The sequence below is a fragment of the Spermophilus citellus genome, assembly GCF_964194105.1.
Source record: "Spermophilus citellus genome assembly, chromosome: 9".
NCBI lineage: Eukaryota > Metazoa > Chordata > Mammalia > Rodentia > Sciuridae > Spermophilus > Spermophilus citellus.
The window spans coordinates 110,080,046-110,096,415 of NC_138191.1; the positions used below are offsets into that span (position 1 = coordinate 110,080,046).

The following is a 16,370-nucleotide window of genomic DNA, read 5'->3' on the forward strand; positions in this document are numbered from 1 at the left end:
CATTATGCTTCTCTACCAAACTGTTGTTATTGACTTTTAAAAAGTCTCTATTTTTTTTTTTTTTTTTTTTAAGAGAGAGAATTTCAATATTTATTTTTTAGTTCTCGGCGGACACAACATCTTTGTTGGTATGTGGTGCTGAGGATCGAACCGGAACCGGGCCGCACGCATGCCAGGCGAGCGCGCTACCGCTTGAGCCACATCCCCAGCCCCCATTCATTTATTTTTATGTGGTGCTGAGGATCGAACCCAGGGTCCTGTGCACGCTAGGTGAGTGCTCTACCGCTGAGCCACTATCCCAGCCCCATCTCTATATTTTTAACCAGGTATAAATGTGTACATTTATACATAACATGTACAAAGAGGATCACTCTAAATCACATTACAGGCTTGATCACTTATTGTGTTCTAAGTGTGCTTAGAAATGACAGGTTCAATTGCCTCTAACAACCCTCTAAAAATGAAGAAATAAAATTCATAAATCTCTCATAAAACTTTTTAAAATATTTCATCAATTTAGAAAATCCTATACTTTGGTTAACTCTAAAAATCTGTTTCAATAAATATTTTTAAAATAGCCACTCTTTATTCTTACTGGCTAACATTCTTGGCTGGGACTCAGGCTTAGATCTGTCTTTTTCTGTGCACAGATGTAGACATCTGCTTGCTTCCACATATTCCAGGAAATAACTGTTCTTCAAAAATGGACAATCTTGTAGGAAAGCTATCATTTCCTTTTTAATTTTTTTTTTTTTTGGTGGGGGGAGTACTGGGGATTGAACTCAAGGGCAGTTAACCACTGAACATCCCTAGCCCTATTTTGTATTATATTTAGAGACAGGATCTCGCTGAGTTGCTTAACACCTTGCTTTTGCTGCGGCTGGCTTTGAACTTGAAATCCTCCTGCCTCAGCCTCCCAAGTGCTGTGATTAAAGGTATATGCCACTGCGCCCAACTTCTTTTTAAATTTTTTTAGTTGCAGGTGAACACAATACATCTATTTATTTGGTACCTGGGATTGAACCCAGGGCACTTAACCATTGAGCCCCAGCCCTAGCCCTTTCGTACTTTATATTTAGAGACAGAGTATTACCTAGTTGTATAGGACCTTGCTAAATTGCTGAGGCTGGCTTTGAACTCATGATCCTCTTGCCTCAGCCTCCTGAGATGCTGGGATTATAGGCATGCACCACTGCGCCCAGCTTATTTATTTTTTATGTGTTGCCTCATGCACACTAGGCAAGCGCTCTGCCACTGAACCACAACCCTGTCCTTTTCCTGTCATTTTTATCAGTCAGTATTTCATAAAATGACTAACTCCTGCAGCTGGAAGGATCCTAAGAGATTACCTAGTCCCATCTACTAATTTTTGCAGTTAAGGAAATAGATTCTGGAGAATAATACTAAGAATTTCTCTGAGTTTTTATACAGATTTGACTGGCTCCTTACAAATTTAATCCCTGTACTTCATTGATTTTTGCTGTAGGCTTTATGCCCATAGAAATAGTCTGTATTATCGAGAATGTCAGTGCAAGAAATTTACTCTGCCACTGACCTATTTTCTTGACTTTGAAAAGGATACTGGGAAGTCAGTGTCAATCCTAATCTTCAATAACATTCAGAAAATTAAATTTAAAAAAATCCAAAAATCTGAAAGGTGATGCATTCTAATTTGATAGAATATCACATTACAAAATAATTGGTGAACCCCAAAGTGAAACCACAACTCAGTTAAGCAGATCTGTGGCAAAATTGGTAGCTTATGGGATGCAATCAAAAATTATTTTGTTGATGGCAGCTGTGCATTTAATTGGTGTCCTACCAGACTACGGCTGCCCTGAAAGACTCTGCAATGGGGTAGAGGAAAGGACCCATCTTTATTGAAGCATTCGTTGTTACTCCAGGAGATTGATACTCATTAACTCAGTCAATGGTGAATGCCTAATGTAAAAAGGGCAGTTTCAGGTCTTGCGGACAGAGCAAGATCACAACAACCTCTTCATTCAGTTATCCCTGACTATTAGATTAAACCTCTAAATCCTTTACTTCTCACCTATTCCAAATGATACCTGAGTGGTAAACTGCAGAATGCTGTTCTCAAATTCCTTTAACTTAGAGGGTTCAAGGATGTAGAACATTTTCCCACATATTCTGCTAACATTTAAAATCTTTTTTTTTTTAAAGAATTCTTCCTATGTTTTCTTTTCTTTTTTTTTTAAGAGACAGTGAGAGAGAGGGGGACAGAGAGAGAGAGAATTTTAACATTTATTTATTTTTTCTTAGTTCTGGGCGGACACAACATCTTCGTTGGTATGTGGTGCTGAGGATCGAACCCAGGCCGCAGGCATGCCAGGCGAGCGCGCTACCGCTTGAGCCACATCGCCAGCCCTAACATTTAAAATCTTAAGAGCTATGAAAGATTCAAGAGATCACTTTAGCCCAATTCTTGTTTTTCACATCAAGAAACAAGAGTTCCAGGAAAGCAAAGTGACTTGCTTAACGACACAAAGGCAATTTCACAAAATTACTAAAATACTTCTACTTTTTTTTTTTAAAAATAATACCTCTGGCTTTAAGAAACATATTTGCATTAAAAAGCCTGTTATTCACACATCTTTATATTGCTTTTCCCCAATCTGTTTGGCGAATTCTACCTAACCCATCTATCTATTTGAAGGGAAAAGGGAGGGTACAGTTAGCAACTGACATCTTACACACTTGGTTCTTTACATGTGCTATCTCATTTTATCCTTATAAACTTCAAAGGGTTCTGCCTTACTAAATGAGGAAACTTAAGGGTCAGAAAATATAATTTTCCCAGAGTGGTTAAGAGCTATTCTACATCTCAAAGCTCACACTCGGGCCTCCACCTAACTGCTGACATCACTGATTAATAGGCAGTCTCTAAATTTAGGAAGGAGCAAGCCAGCTATCTATTTCAAAACCAGATTCACCCTTTCCTATTAATGGTCTTTTTAAAAAAAAATGTAAATCAATAACTACTTACATCCCTATTATCCTTAGTCTTATCTGAATAAAAAATAAGAGTATGATTTATAAAGTTTTTTCACTAGGAAAAACTCAATAGAAAGTCTGGAAATTGTAATTCTGGGTGGGGTGGGGCAAAAAAGAACAAAAGAAATGACTACCTGCCATTTCTCATTATCACAAAGTCTGTTATCACAAAGTCTGAGAACTCACCAATCTCATTTTATTCTCTAGACCCTCTCTGGCAACAAAATGAACAACAATTACCTCATTTGAATTTAATCCACCAGTTGCAGTCAGAGGCATTTTCCCATGTAGCAATGTGCCAGGCACCTCTTTTATTCCAAATGCTGAAGGATCCAGGTCCTCCTTGATCCACATTCCAGTGGCAGAAGCCTCCCCCAGAACAGGAGTACCGCCTTCTGCAATAGGCACTGAATCAGCGTGTACAGCACCTCTCAGGAAGGGTCCACTAGCGGGGGAAACTTCCTCTAGAGCAGGCACTGCAGCAGTTGGGGTGGCTAGCCCTTCTGGGGTGGACACACTAACAGCCTGAGTATCAGGCTCCTCTGGGGTGGTGAGCCCTGCAGGAGCCTGAGAGGCATGCTCCTCTGGGGTGGTGGGCCCTGCAGGAACCAGGGAGGCAGGCTCCTCTGGGGTGGGGGGCCCTGTAGGAGCCAGAGAAGAAGGCTCCTCTGGGGTGGTGGGACCTGCAGGAGCCAGAGAAGAAGGCTCCTCTGGGGTGGTGGGCCCTGCAGGGGCTGGGGAGACAGGCTCCTCTGGGGTGGTGGGCTCTGCAGGAGTCAGAAAAGAAGGCTCCTCTGGGGTGGTGGGCCCTGCAGGAGCTGGGGAGACAGGCTCCTCTGGGGTGTCATTCTCTTTGACTGATACTACAGCAGTACCCTCTGAGGAGGACACTGCAGCAATTGGAACAGACTCCTCAGGAACAGGCACTCTAAGAGCAGGAGCAGCAGCCACCTCTGGGCCTGAGACTTCAGCAGTTGTTGCAGTTGTGACATCCTCCTCTAGGGTGACCATTAACACAACCGGGACGTTAGCCTCTGGAAAGGACACAACATCAGCAGCTATAGCAGTGCCCTCTGGGGTGGGCACTGTAGCATCAAGGGCATCTTCTATAGCAGGAACTGCAGCAGTTGGGGCAGGTCTCTGTAGGCTGGGTATCCATTCCTCTAAAACTGGTTCAGTATTACCAGCTTTGGTAACTTGTTCCTCTGCAAAGATATTCAGGAATGGATCTGAATCTCTCACTTCCATTTCTCCCTGTGATGACGCCACATTTGGCTTAGGCTTTACATCATTCAGAGTTTCCACTCCATCACTACCATGTCTCAGTTCTCCAGCAAGCAGGTGCAGACTCAGAATCTCTAACTCTGGGGACTTCCTCTGGAGATCCTGGAAGACCTGCTCTGGGAAATCTGTATGAAAATGTGCTGGGGCTCCATCCCCCCCAAACTTGGCTTGATAATCCAGCTCTTTTGCCTCACTAGCCTCATTAGAAACTTTTTGTATGGACAATTCACAAGGGAATGCATTTTCTAAGGATGCCAGACTGTTATTTTCTTGGTTAATAGCTCCTTTCTCACTTTCCAAATGAATTTCATTTGTTAATAAATTTGAATCGTACAATAACACCTCTACTTTAGGTCCTGAGGTTACAACTGTTAGTTCATAGTTAGAAGCAAAACTGAGGGGTACACTCTCAATACACTCAACATTTTCCTCAGTTTGATTGCAGTCTACCTGGAACAAATTGCCATCTTCTTTGGCTAGCTCAGAAGCAACAAAGCCTGATAGTTTTTGTTCATAAGAAGCCCTGTGATCAGAGATAAGCAATCCTCCTGGGTTCAGCTCTCTCAGTGATTCCAGATCAACTGGAGACTTAAATTCCTCCCCAGTCTTGGGGCTAAAAGGCACTTTTTCATACTCCTTGCTAACTGTGGAATTGTCCCTCATGATTTCAGGGTAGGCAACAAGTTCTCTAGCATTAGGCACCTGAGAAGAAGCCAGGGCATTAAAATATTCACAATCCAATCCGGTACCATGATCCTTTACTCTTACATTTAAAAAGCCTAAATGTTGTTCTTTTTCTAAGGCAGCCCCTGGAAAATGACTAATTACAAGTGAATTTTCTGCATCCTGGGATGGGGCCAGCCCTTCAGAAGAGGCTTGATTCTGTGGCTCAACTACTCCTTCTTCACATAAACACTCCTTTTCAAGTTCAAGAAACATCTGCTCTGAATCTGTATCAGAGAGCTGCTCTGCATCTACAGGCCCAACAGTACATTCTAATTCTGAAACAAGATGCTCTAGCCCTTGAGCAGTTCCATTTTTCCTCTCAATAGCATCCTCACCTGCAGGAACACAACTGCAAACCAGGGGTGCATCCTCGGGCTCAGAAGCCAAATGTTCCCTAGCTGTCTGTGGGTTATCAGAGTAACAAATCTGATCAAGAGGTAGGGAGACAAAAGTCCCCAAAGTGGCAGTTAAGCAACTGGCTCCATCCTCTACTACTGCTACCGTATTTGCTTGTTCTCTTTCTTCCAAAATATCTGCCAAGCTGTTCTCATCTGCCATTAGAAGAGCCTTTTCTCTCTCTGACAGTTTCTCTTCCTCCCACTCCTCCTCAGCCTCCATCATGATCCATCGTTCATCCTCCTCAAACTTTAGCTCAGACTCTGTTTTCTCTCTAAGACTGGGGGTTACGAGAATATGCAGTTCTGGATCCAACAGCTCTTCACTGAGGCAAGGTGAGAGAGGTGGTATTTCCACAGTACAGGCTGTGTCCCCAAGGGGGTGCTGCTTCTCGCTGAAGCTTCCTGTAGCAGAACTTTTCGTGGCCCTGGGCCAGGTTGCACTTGAGAATCTGTGTTCCTGTGTTACATCTGTGTTACCACTTGCTGCTGCAGTTTCTGATTCTACAGGATGGAATTCCTGGGGAGAGCTCTCACTGTGGTGCTGGAATCTGAAGTCCTGGCAGTCTCCACTTAAGTTTTTCATATCTTGCACTCCTGGAATACCTGTAGATTTGGCCACATGTTCCAAAGTTAGTGACTCTGATTGAGGTTCCCTGTGGTCCAAATTACCAGAACTTCCTGTTAATGCAGAACTGGATTCTTTCTTCTCTTGCAAAGAAGGATTTGAAGCACCAGCTTCTGAAACTTCACTGAGAGAAGCTTCCATTCTTTCTGCAAATTCTGGGAAGTTGGGAGGCATGAAGGACTTCCAAGATCTTCTGTTAACATTGTCTTTGCGCTCTGCATTTGGCCGCCGTCTGGGTGGCACAGGTGCCGACTTCTGTACGTCACTGCTTAGCTTTAATGCATCAAAGATTATTCTTTCATCCAGCTTTTTGCTTTCTGGTGCTCTCGATTCAAAAACATTAGCTGCTGCTCCTAATGTACCATTGCTGGATATGGTACTTCCTTCCATCTTCTCCATGGTGCTTTTTGAAGTCTGATTAAGCTTTGATCCCTGGTCAATCTGTTCATTTATCCTCATTGTATCATATATAGACCGCTGTGGAACATAGCAATCCTCTATATAGCCGTCCTCATCCTCCCCTTTCCCCAGGCAAGTGGGGTTGCGCCTTAAACAGTCTGGCCTGCTGAGTGGCTTACCCATACTTTTTCAATCAAGATGAATCATCAATCTTTCAAAAGTTTTTTCACAAGTTCCCCCAAAATGCATTTTACATGAGCTATAAATCCTTTTACATGCTCATACTCCAAACCACCAATTGCATCTGCCCTCAATAGAGACCTGGAGTCCCACTTTGAAACAATTCTGGATGAAGCTCTAAGACGAACAGCTTTTTCCTCATAAGCTAGCAGCCTCATAGTTGCAGACAGATAAATGTTATAATTTAATCAACAAAGTAATTCCTTGTATGGCTTCTGGTTTTACTTTTAAAAGAGCACTGCTCTTTTGAATTCAGTCAACAAAAATCATTTGATATTTACAAGTCTTATTCAATATATAGTTCCACTCACTTCTCACTGAAGAAGAGTTGGAAGCAGCAAATTTATACCGACTGTGTTCTTTAATAACAATGGCACTGCCTCTCTAGTCTTCAAGTATGGCCCAAGCTCCTAAGAATACTTTTCATTTTATCCTCCGTTTCAGCCCAGGAGAGTCCAGCTGGTCTGAATTAGCCATTCCGTCCTCCCTAGTTGGGGTGTTTGCATTTGAACTGGGCCGGTCGGAGGATATTCCTGCAACTTTAAACACAGGAAGTCCTTCATTCGGGGCCAGTTTGGGGCTTCCTGTCTCCAAAACATCATGGCATTGTTGTGGCTCCCAGGCCAGACCTGCGCTGTGGCCGCAAAACAAGGCGAGTGGAGCCGCGCGCCGGGCCTTTCTGAAGGCGGAGGCGGACAAGCTGCAGCCGCTAAGGGGCTGTCGGAGGGGCTAGCTCAGCACCGCCCGCTCCCCCGCGCAGTGCCGCGCGCCCCGAGGACCAGGGTCACCTCACCGCAGGCTGGCAGGTGGTTCCCGGCCGCGCCGGGCTCAGGTCCCGCGCTCAGGAAGTTAGTTTGTTCCTCCGGCAGCTGAGTCCCGTGTGCTGTGGGCGCCGCCTCCCCCGCTGCCGCCAGTCCTCAGCCCGCAGCCACCGCGCCGTGGACTGCATGACAAGCAGCCGCCTCTATTCTCCGCCGCGCCGCCGGCCCTACAACCCTGCGGTCCTCCCCGCCCGCAGCTGTCACGGTCCCGGCATGCAAACTTCTGGCTGGGAACAAAAGGCTCCGCTCGGGTCGGGCGGGTGGGGGCGAGCCCTCCTCCCTTGCACCGCGCGGCCCGCTCGCTCGCAGCTTGCTGGAAGTGCTTGGCTGGCTGGTGGTTCTCCTCCCCCTTCCCGCGCCGCCGTCACCGCCGCGCCGCGCCGCGCCGCCCCGCCCGGGCAGCCCCCCTGAAAGCCCGGGAGCGCGCGGCACGGAAAGCCACGGGGAGGAGGGCGGGGGCGGGGCAGGGCGCGGAGGGGGCGGGGCCGGGTAAAAGGAGCGACTAGGCGGAGGATGGGAGGCGGCGGACCGGATTGGAGGCCGAGGAGCCAAGGGCTTCGGAGGAGTTCGGGCGAGGGACTCTGGGCACAGTCCGCTGGGCTCCCGAAGCCCACGCCCACCGCGCCCCGGGGCCAAATAAGCCCCGCCCACCTGAGAGGGCGAGCTAGGAAAATCGCACCAGCGCGAGGATCTGCCGCGCCGCGCAAATCCCCTGACAAAGGAAAGCCCCGCCCTCCTCCTGCTGACCCGGCCCCCTACCGCCCCCGCCGCGTTCCGGTCAGACTCCCAGCAAGCCCAAGGGCGAACGAGCCCAGGACCCGTGCACCCGCCTCTCCCTAGCCAGCGGGTTCTGGCAAGGGGGCTACTTGGGGCCCCATCTGCCGTCAGGGTCGCGCCGCCTTCTTCGCCCTGGGCTCCAATTCTGCCGCCAAAGCTATCCTTAGTCTTTACAATGTCACCTTTAGCGCGCCCCTTGCCGAAACCACTCCAGCTTGAAACCCAGCACATAACTGGTATCCCGAGGAATTCGATCACGCTCAGAGACCAAGTTATTGGAAAAACTATGGGCACACTCTACATTCCCCCCCCTTCTCAGGTATATGGAGTCTTGATTCATTCCCCCACCAGGATTCTTGGCCCACAAACCTGATGACTGTGGAAAATGGGATGCAGAAAGTGGTGGCGATGCCGGCAGCGGTGCTCCATGCCCAAACACCTGGGCTCCTTATTGCTTAGCATCCAAAGAAACCTGAGCCTCCTTGGGGCCAGATGAAAAGCATGTGTCTGTATTTCAAGTATTACAAAGGGCAACTCAGGAGACTGTCCACTAGTCTAAGAAGTGCAAAGCCCTGCTCCTTTTGTGATGGTCATTCTCTGATTTTACAAAAGAAAAAGAAAGTAAGTTTATTAAAATGTCTGAATCCCTGTTGGACACTGTGGTCAATATAGCTGGTGAAATTTATGGAAAAGTTACTTCTATCCTTTAAACAAACAGAAAATGAAGTCAGTAGTTACTGTATGGAGATCAGTCAGTGAACCCCTGAGTTGAACCTTAGGCTCACTTGGGTAACCAAAACAATCCTTGGCAAAAATGAGATATAGGCTGAAGTTGATGATCAGAGCTTGGTAAACCTTTCTTTGGCAAATGTTTCACCCTTTCTTACTTCAAAAGAGTCTGCTGATCAATTCTACCCCCTCAAATACAAAAGACTCTCCATCTGTAAACTGAAAGACGGTGTGGGAGACAAGACTAGACTGTTTCTACAGCCTTCCTGTTTTAGTATTCTTTAGTTTTAAAACTTTTAAAGGAGCTGCACCAAATCCTGTGTCCTCTTGGTACTAGACATTAGAAACCCTGTTCTATGAAGAAGAATATATACAATAGAAAGAACCAAGAATGCTTGACCTAGAGAAAGTTCCTTCTGGGAGGCGGGTAGACATGAAGTATCTGAAGGGCTGGTATGTGGGAGGAAAGAAATTTGTTCTGGATGTCTCTTTAAGCTGGCACACTAAGATCCAAGGGCAGATTTCAAGCCAACAGAGAGCCTTCTCACAGCTATTCAAAGAATAGGGTGTACCGGAAAGGGGTAACTTTCCTGACCTTGGAGGTGTTTGAGCAAAACTTCAAGCAATCACTTGGCAGAGATCTGGGGAAACAGACATACAAATCCTTTATAGTTTGTTCAGGATGAGTTTTAAAAGTTTCCTAATTTTAATATACTGTGACCTTAAGTATTGATTAGTTTATAGATCTGATTCTTAACTGATCAGGGAATCTGGGTTTTAATTTTCTTTTAATTATTCACCACAACTGGAAAAACCCAGGGAAAGCAAGATCAATTTTACTAGCAAATCTCTGGCCAAATATATTCACTTAAGTGTTCAGATATCATAACAGACTAGCATGCCAGGGCTCCTCTGGTTGGAAGAATCTAAGGAATTCTGGCTCTGGACTAAGGGCGGGTGATTATTCTGTTATAAAGAATGATCTCGAGTCGAATCACAAACTTCATGGCCAGAAATTCCTTTCCTGTTTCCTTACCAAGTCAGGTGCCAATCAATTCAGCCTTTTCTTAATTAATCCCTCCCCATACTTAGATCTACTTTATTCTGCCCCTCTCATCAATGTTCCATACAAATAAATAAATGGGGCATTCCAACAACTATTGAAGTTGAGATTCAAATTATCAGCTGTAGTCATACTCTAATTAAGGTGCTAAGAAAATATTAGAGAACTTGGCACAATGACACATGCCTGTAATCCCAGCTACTTGGGAGGCTGAGGCAGGAGAATTGCAAGTTTAAGGGTACCTTGGCAACTTAGTTAGATCTTGCTCAAAATAAAAATAAAAAGGGATGAGAATGTAGTAGCTTACCCCCAAGTTTAATTCACAGCATAAGAAAAAAAGAGAAAAACTCCCCCAAAGTTTAAACTCAGGCTGTTGAAAAGAGAAAGATGGATGTGTGTGTGTGTGTGTGTGTGTGTGTGTGTGTGTGTGTGTGTCAATGCTTCCTCCTCCCAAAGACAAAGAATGCTTTCTAAGTGCTTGTTTTGTTGTTGTTTTTTTAATCATCAGTATGTGTTCAGAAAGAAATCAAGAGAGGAAGCACAAGGTCTCTTTCCTTTAGGTCCATCTTGTTTTTTTATCTGTTTATAAGTTTCTCCTTAGTTTTGGAATGTGGAACTCTGCCAATAGGTATCTCAGTGACTGAAATAAATACCTTTACAGCTTTCAGCCTCTTGTTGCCCTGGTAGTTACAACAAAAAAAGCATCTGTTCATTTCACATGCTGTGTGTAAACTTTTTAAAAGGGAAACACAGCTCCAGAGTATCTCTTTGGATGCTTTCCCCACCCCTGAAACCACAAGCATAAACACTCAGCCAAATTTCAAATCAGTTTCTAGTTAGATGATAACTGAGCTCAAAGAATTCTCTACTCCTTTTGAAATTCCTAAGAACAGAATCTGGTGTCAGATTTTCCTTTAGTGAATCTAGAAGGAAAAACAATCCTGGTGCTTCTAGCTCCTTCCTATTTAAAGGCAATTGGGTGGAGTCTCCTCACACCCTATACACCTCCCTTTCCAAGTTTTGGACTTGGCACTTTGCCTTAGTCTGCTCCAGATCTGAACTGCCTGGCCTCAGGACAATCTAGAGACCCAACATCCACACCTCCTTAGATTCTAAAATGCCTTTTCATCCACCTTGATGGGGGATTTGTCTTGGAGGATTTACTGCTGAATAGAGGAAAAAAAAATGGATCTTACTCAATTTTAAAACTATAAAATGTCTTTCATCTTAGATAGACTTTGCAAACATTATTTAGTGGCAAGTAGAAACTCCACAGTATTAGTCTGTACCTGTTAAACATCAGTTATTACTATACCTCTGGTACTTTTATTATTATAAAGATGGCTAAAGAGTGGCTCCATAGAGCAAAACAGCATGATGTGGGGTTTATTTTAAAGGGGTTTTGATGTTTTTTTGTGTTCTCATGTATTCCCAAACCCATGAGAAAACTTTCCATACACTCTGCAGGAACTCTCATGACCCCTGTAAGCCCTTTCCTTCTTGTAGACTTTCCAAATGACTGTATGTCAATTCCTCTTTTAGATTAGTGGTTGCCAAGACAGTGGTGATGAAAAAGACATGGGGCTTAAAGGAAGGCCTAAAGGAAGGGTGAGAGGCAGGAAGGAAGGCTTCATGGAGGGAACCACATCTACCCATTAGGATTTCAATATGCAGAGATGGTAAAGTCAGTGTTTCTAAAGTACAGTTTTAGAGGCAGGTATGGCATAGTCCCTAAAGAAGCAAATTCTAATTCAGTGTGGCATAAGTTGTGGGCATATGAAAGGGAAAAATGAGAGGTCATACTGGTAAGTAGCTAAAAGGTCCTTTAATCAAGGCCTCTGAATGGCAAGCTGGGGAAATTATGTTTTATTCGAAAACCATTACTACATCAAGATTTAGCTAATTGAAACTGATCAGCAGGTCATGACCAGGGGTGATGTGTGGGAAGTTTCCTAAGATTATGGGACAGGGTGTTCATTCAAATGCCATTTATCTCATTTTTAAAAACACACAACTTTAACTTAACAAATGAAGCTTTTAGGGTCTTAAACATACTAGGATAAATAACAGCTAGTGCAAATGAGCTGTGAAAGAAACTGTAGAGGCAGGTCTGGACTTTACAGCTGGACCAGCTAGAAGGTAGAGGTTAGAGGAGAAATAAAAAATAAAGATAATACTAGGGCTTGGGCCATAGCTCAGTGATAGAGCTGTCATTTAGCACATGCGAGACCCTGGGTTTGATCCTCAGCACCACATAAAAATAAATTCATAAAATGAAAGGTATTGTGTCCATCTACAACTAAAAAATTTTTTTAAAGATAATATTATAGTATTACTCTTGGGTAACTATGGGCATAGAAGTATTATAAAACAATAGCAAGGGGAAGAAATTATTTGAATTCAAGTGTAGAGCATCCAAAGACTTGTGTGGAGGTCTCCAGAAGGGATCCTTAGACAAGAGACTCTAGGGTGGGCTAGAGACAAAGATGTGAAAGCCTTCCTTCATGTAACAGTGTGGGGCTGGCCATCTCAGAGGCTGAGTGCGGAGTGAGGAGAGATGGGCAGAATTTCAGGAAACACATATTTAATAGGAAGGAAGATAAACAAAAAGGAAAGCAGAGGAGCACACAGAGAAGAGACAGGGAGAGAACCATGTCATGAAAGTAAAAGGACAGGATGATTTTAAGAAAGTGGAGATCAGTGATTTAGACCAGCCTCTAGACTTGGCAACTAGGAAGTCAATGAATACTTTTAAGAGAACAGTTTCAGGTGGGTGTGGTGGTATACTCCTGTAATCCCAGCAACTCATGGAGGCTGAGGCAGTTCGATGGCAAATTCAAAGCCAGGCTCAGCAACAACAAGGCCCTAAGCAACTTAGCAAAAAATAAAAAAAATAAAAAGGGCTGGGGCTCAGTGGTAGAGCACTTGCCTAGCATATGTGAGGCACTGGGTTCAATCTTCAGCACCCCATAAAAATAAAATAAAGGTATTGTGTCCACCTACAACAACAACAAAAAAAGTTGGGGGGGGGGGAGGCTGAAGGGCTGGGGATGTGGCTCAGTGGTTGAGTACTTGTGGGTTCAATCCCTGATACACCCCCTTCACTCTGCCAAAAATAAAACAAAAACAAAAACAGTTTCAGCACAATGATGGGTGCTGGGTCAGATGACCGAGTATTAAAGATAAGGAGTGAGTATTGGTCCTCCTTCTTGAGATTGTTCTTCTGGCTTCCATGAACTAGTGCTATCCCAAATCTACCTTTCTAACCAGTCTCTCTTTGGTCTCCTTGGGTCTTCTTTCTGTCCACTTGAAGCAAGTAATTAAGTTGTATACTTGATTCTTTTTTTCAATAAAAAAAATTTTTATATTAGGGATTGAACCCAGGAGTGTTTCAGCCCTGAGTGACATCTCCAGTCCTTTTTATTTTGAGACAAGGTCTCAAATTGCTGAGGGTCTTGCTAAATGGTGGAGGCTAGTCTGGAACTTGTGATCCTCCTGCCTCAGCCTCCTAAGTAGCTGGTATTAAAAGCGTGACCATCATGCTCAGCTTGTTCAACAAATATTTATTGTCACAAATATGCCAGACACCACAGGAAAGAGTGATGAGCAAGACATGTTCAGGAGCCTACATGCTAGCCATGGAGACAGAGGTTCATTTCACTTTAATTGCATAAGTACTCTTAGAGAAAAGCCAACAGTACAAGACCATGAGTCAAGAGGGCCAGACTTGGCCTGGAAGTTTAGGGGGCACTTTCCTGAGAAAATGATGATGTGGACATTCTGCTGGGACTCACAGTTTTTCTAATTTCAGGGTGGCATGACTATCACAAAGTTGCTTGGCTGTTTTCAAGGAACAAGGCTGAATCTGGGCTGAATATTTAAGGAATAATGAATGCTGCAAGGGTGCATTAGAAAAGGAGTTAGAATCAAAAATACAGAGATTTTTAAAAACTTCTCATTGTGTTACTAAAGCAATTCTTATCATTATTTACAGACAAACAGATTTGAATTTAAAGAATTTGACCCATGGGGCTGGGGATGTGGCTCAAGCGGTAGCGCGCTCGCCTGGCATGCGTGCGGCCCGGGTTCGATTCTCAGCACCACATACAAAGATGTTGTGTCGGCCGATAACTAAAAAATAAATATTAAAAAATTCTCTCTCTCTCTCTCTCTCACTCTATCTTTTAAAAAAAAGAATTTGACTCATAACAGAGCTTATCTTTTGGAAATGAAAAAAATATAATAGATAATAAAGATATAAATGGTTCAATTGAATAGACACAATGAAATTCAGCAGGAGAAAACCTGAGTCCAATTTCTTTGAATTCTTATCCTGTCACTTGATTCATATATACATATAATCAAATATTAAAAACATGTATTTGAGCTGGGTATGGTGGTGCATGCCTGTAATCCCAGCAGCTCGGGAGGCTGAGACAGGAGGATCCAGGGTTCAAAGCCAGCCTTAGCCAAAGTGAGGCGCTAAGCAACTCAGTGAGACCCTGTCTCTAAATATAATACAAAAAGGACTTGGGATTTGGCTCAGTGGTCAAGTGCCTCTGAGTTCAATCCATGGTACCAAACAAAAACAAAACATGTATTTGTTCACACTGTAAATAATTGAAGGATAAAGATAAGATATTTCTGTAAAATATCTGAATCTGGTATGCAACTGGCAGGGAAATGAATTATATTTGTGTTTTTAAACTGATTCCTTCTGAAACTATGCTGATATTTTCCCCCTCACATCTCAATATTTTAAATAAAGACTAATTAAAATTAAAAGATATATTTCCTAAAGATGTTGATGTGGTAGTTGCCATTGTAATACAACAGAGGAAGATAACATGGTCTATGTAATTAGGCCAAGGACCCTGAGATCATTATAGCTGATCTGATGGGTAACTGAGTCTGTCTGGGCAAGTCACTGAGCTGGTAATGTCTTCTGGTTAATTTTGGTTAATGATATGAAAATAATATTGATTTGTAGAGCACATAAGCCAAGGCCAAAATGGTCTCAGAAAAACTTGCTGGCTGTGGGATTCTGATAAGATGCATATAAGAATAAATTCGAATGAACAAGTGAACATGGACATATGTATGTATATGTGTATGTATGTTTTTGTATGTACATAAAAATATTTAAAGTTGTGTTATGGAGTAATGACCTAAACCTGACTATGCATTGCTACACTAGGGTCAGAAACAAGTCTTTTTTTTTTTTAATATTTTTTTTAAGTTGTCAATGGACCTTTATTTTATTTATTTATATGCGGTGCTGAGAATTAAAACTAGGGCCTCACACATGCTCGGCAAGCGCTCTACCACTGAGCCACAACTCCAGTCCAGAAACAACTCTTAAACTTGTTCCTGTAGTGAGCCGTTTCTGCGGGCTGCGGTCGCCATTACAAGATGGCGCTGGCTCGACTGTGGTTTGTGACAAACAACTCCTTAATTGGGAGAGTTGGTGCGTGGTTTTCTAACACCCTATGAGAAAGCTCCACGTGGCAGCTTCGCATTGGGGCTTGAGATGCTTTATTAAGGCTGGTAGGAGCATTCGGGGAGGAAGAGAGAGAGAAAAGAAGATGAAGAGAAGGAAGATGAAGAAGAGAGTAGAGTGTAAGAGATCTCGAGAACCTGAATAAACGACTGGAAGAAGATTCCCGGTGTTGCGTCTTCCTTGCGGGCAAGGGGGACGCGACAAATGGTGCCGAGACCCGGGAAAATCAGAACTTTCAGTCGTCAGGAGTGGTGCACCCCTCGTCCCTGAGTGGACCCCTCGTCCGTGAGTGGACCCCTCGTCCGTGAGTGGACCCCTCGTCCCTGAGTGGACCCCTCGTCCCTGAGCGGACCCCTCGTCCGTGAGCGGACCCCTCGTCCCTGAGCGGACCCCTCGTCCGTGAGCGGACCCCTCGTCCGTGAGCGGACCCCTCGTCCCTGAGCGGACCCCTCGTCCGTGAGCGGACCCCTCGTCCCTGAGCGGACCCCTCGTCCCTGAGCGGACCCCTCGTCCCTGAGCGGACCCCTCGTCCCTGAGCGGACCCCTCGTCCCTGAGCGGAGCGGACTCTTCGTCCCCGAGAGCGGGACCCCGTAGGCCTCATATTTTATTGCAGCTGCTATGTGTGCTTTCACTTTTGTTTTCTGTGTTCTTTTTTTGTCGTTTGTGTCTTTCGTTTTCTGTGTTCCTTCTGTTGCTGTGCCATGGGTGCCGCAGCAGCAGATTAATTATGACCCTGGGATCTATGCCCAGGGACGCCCACTGCAGCCGGGAAAAGGGAACAGGAGCCCGCCC

The 16,370-nt window shown here is 44.4% G+C and overlaps 1 protein-coding gene across 18 annotated transcripts in view; it reads right to left on the minus strand.

The window, feature by feature from the left end:
* Window positions 1-16,370, minus strand: part of MACF1 (microtubule actin crosslinking factor 1) — a gene marked incomplete at its 5' end in the record, with an annotated part of 350,743 nt that overhangs the window by 63,141 nt on the left and 271,232 nt on the right. The window contains one exon of one of the 18 annotated variants that reach the window (XM_081305388.1): window positions 3,256-6,630. The exons of the other annotated variants lie outside the window; for them this stretch is intronic. Within the exon in view, the coding sequence (XP_081161514.1) occupies window positions 3,256-6,630 (3,375 nt within the window). Of the gene's footprint in view, window positions 1-3,255; window positions 6,631-16,370 lie in introns of those variants that run through there. 18 annotated transcript variants of the gene reach the window in all.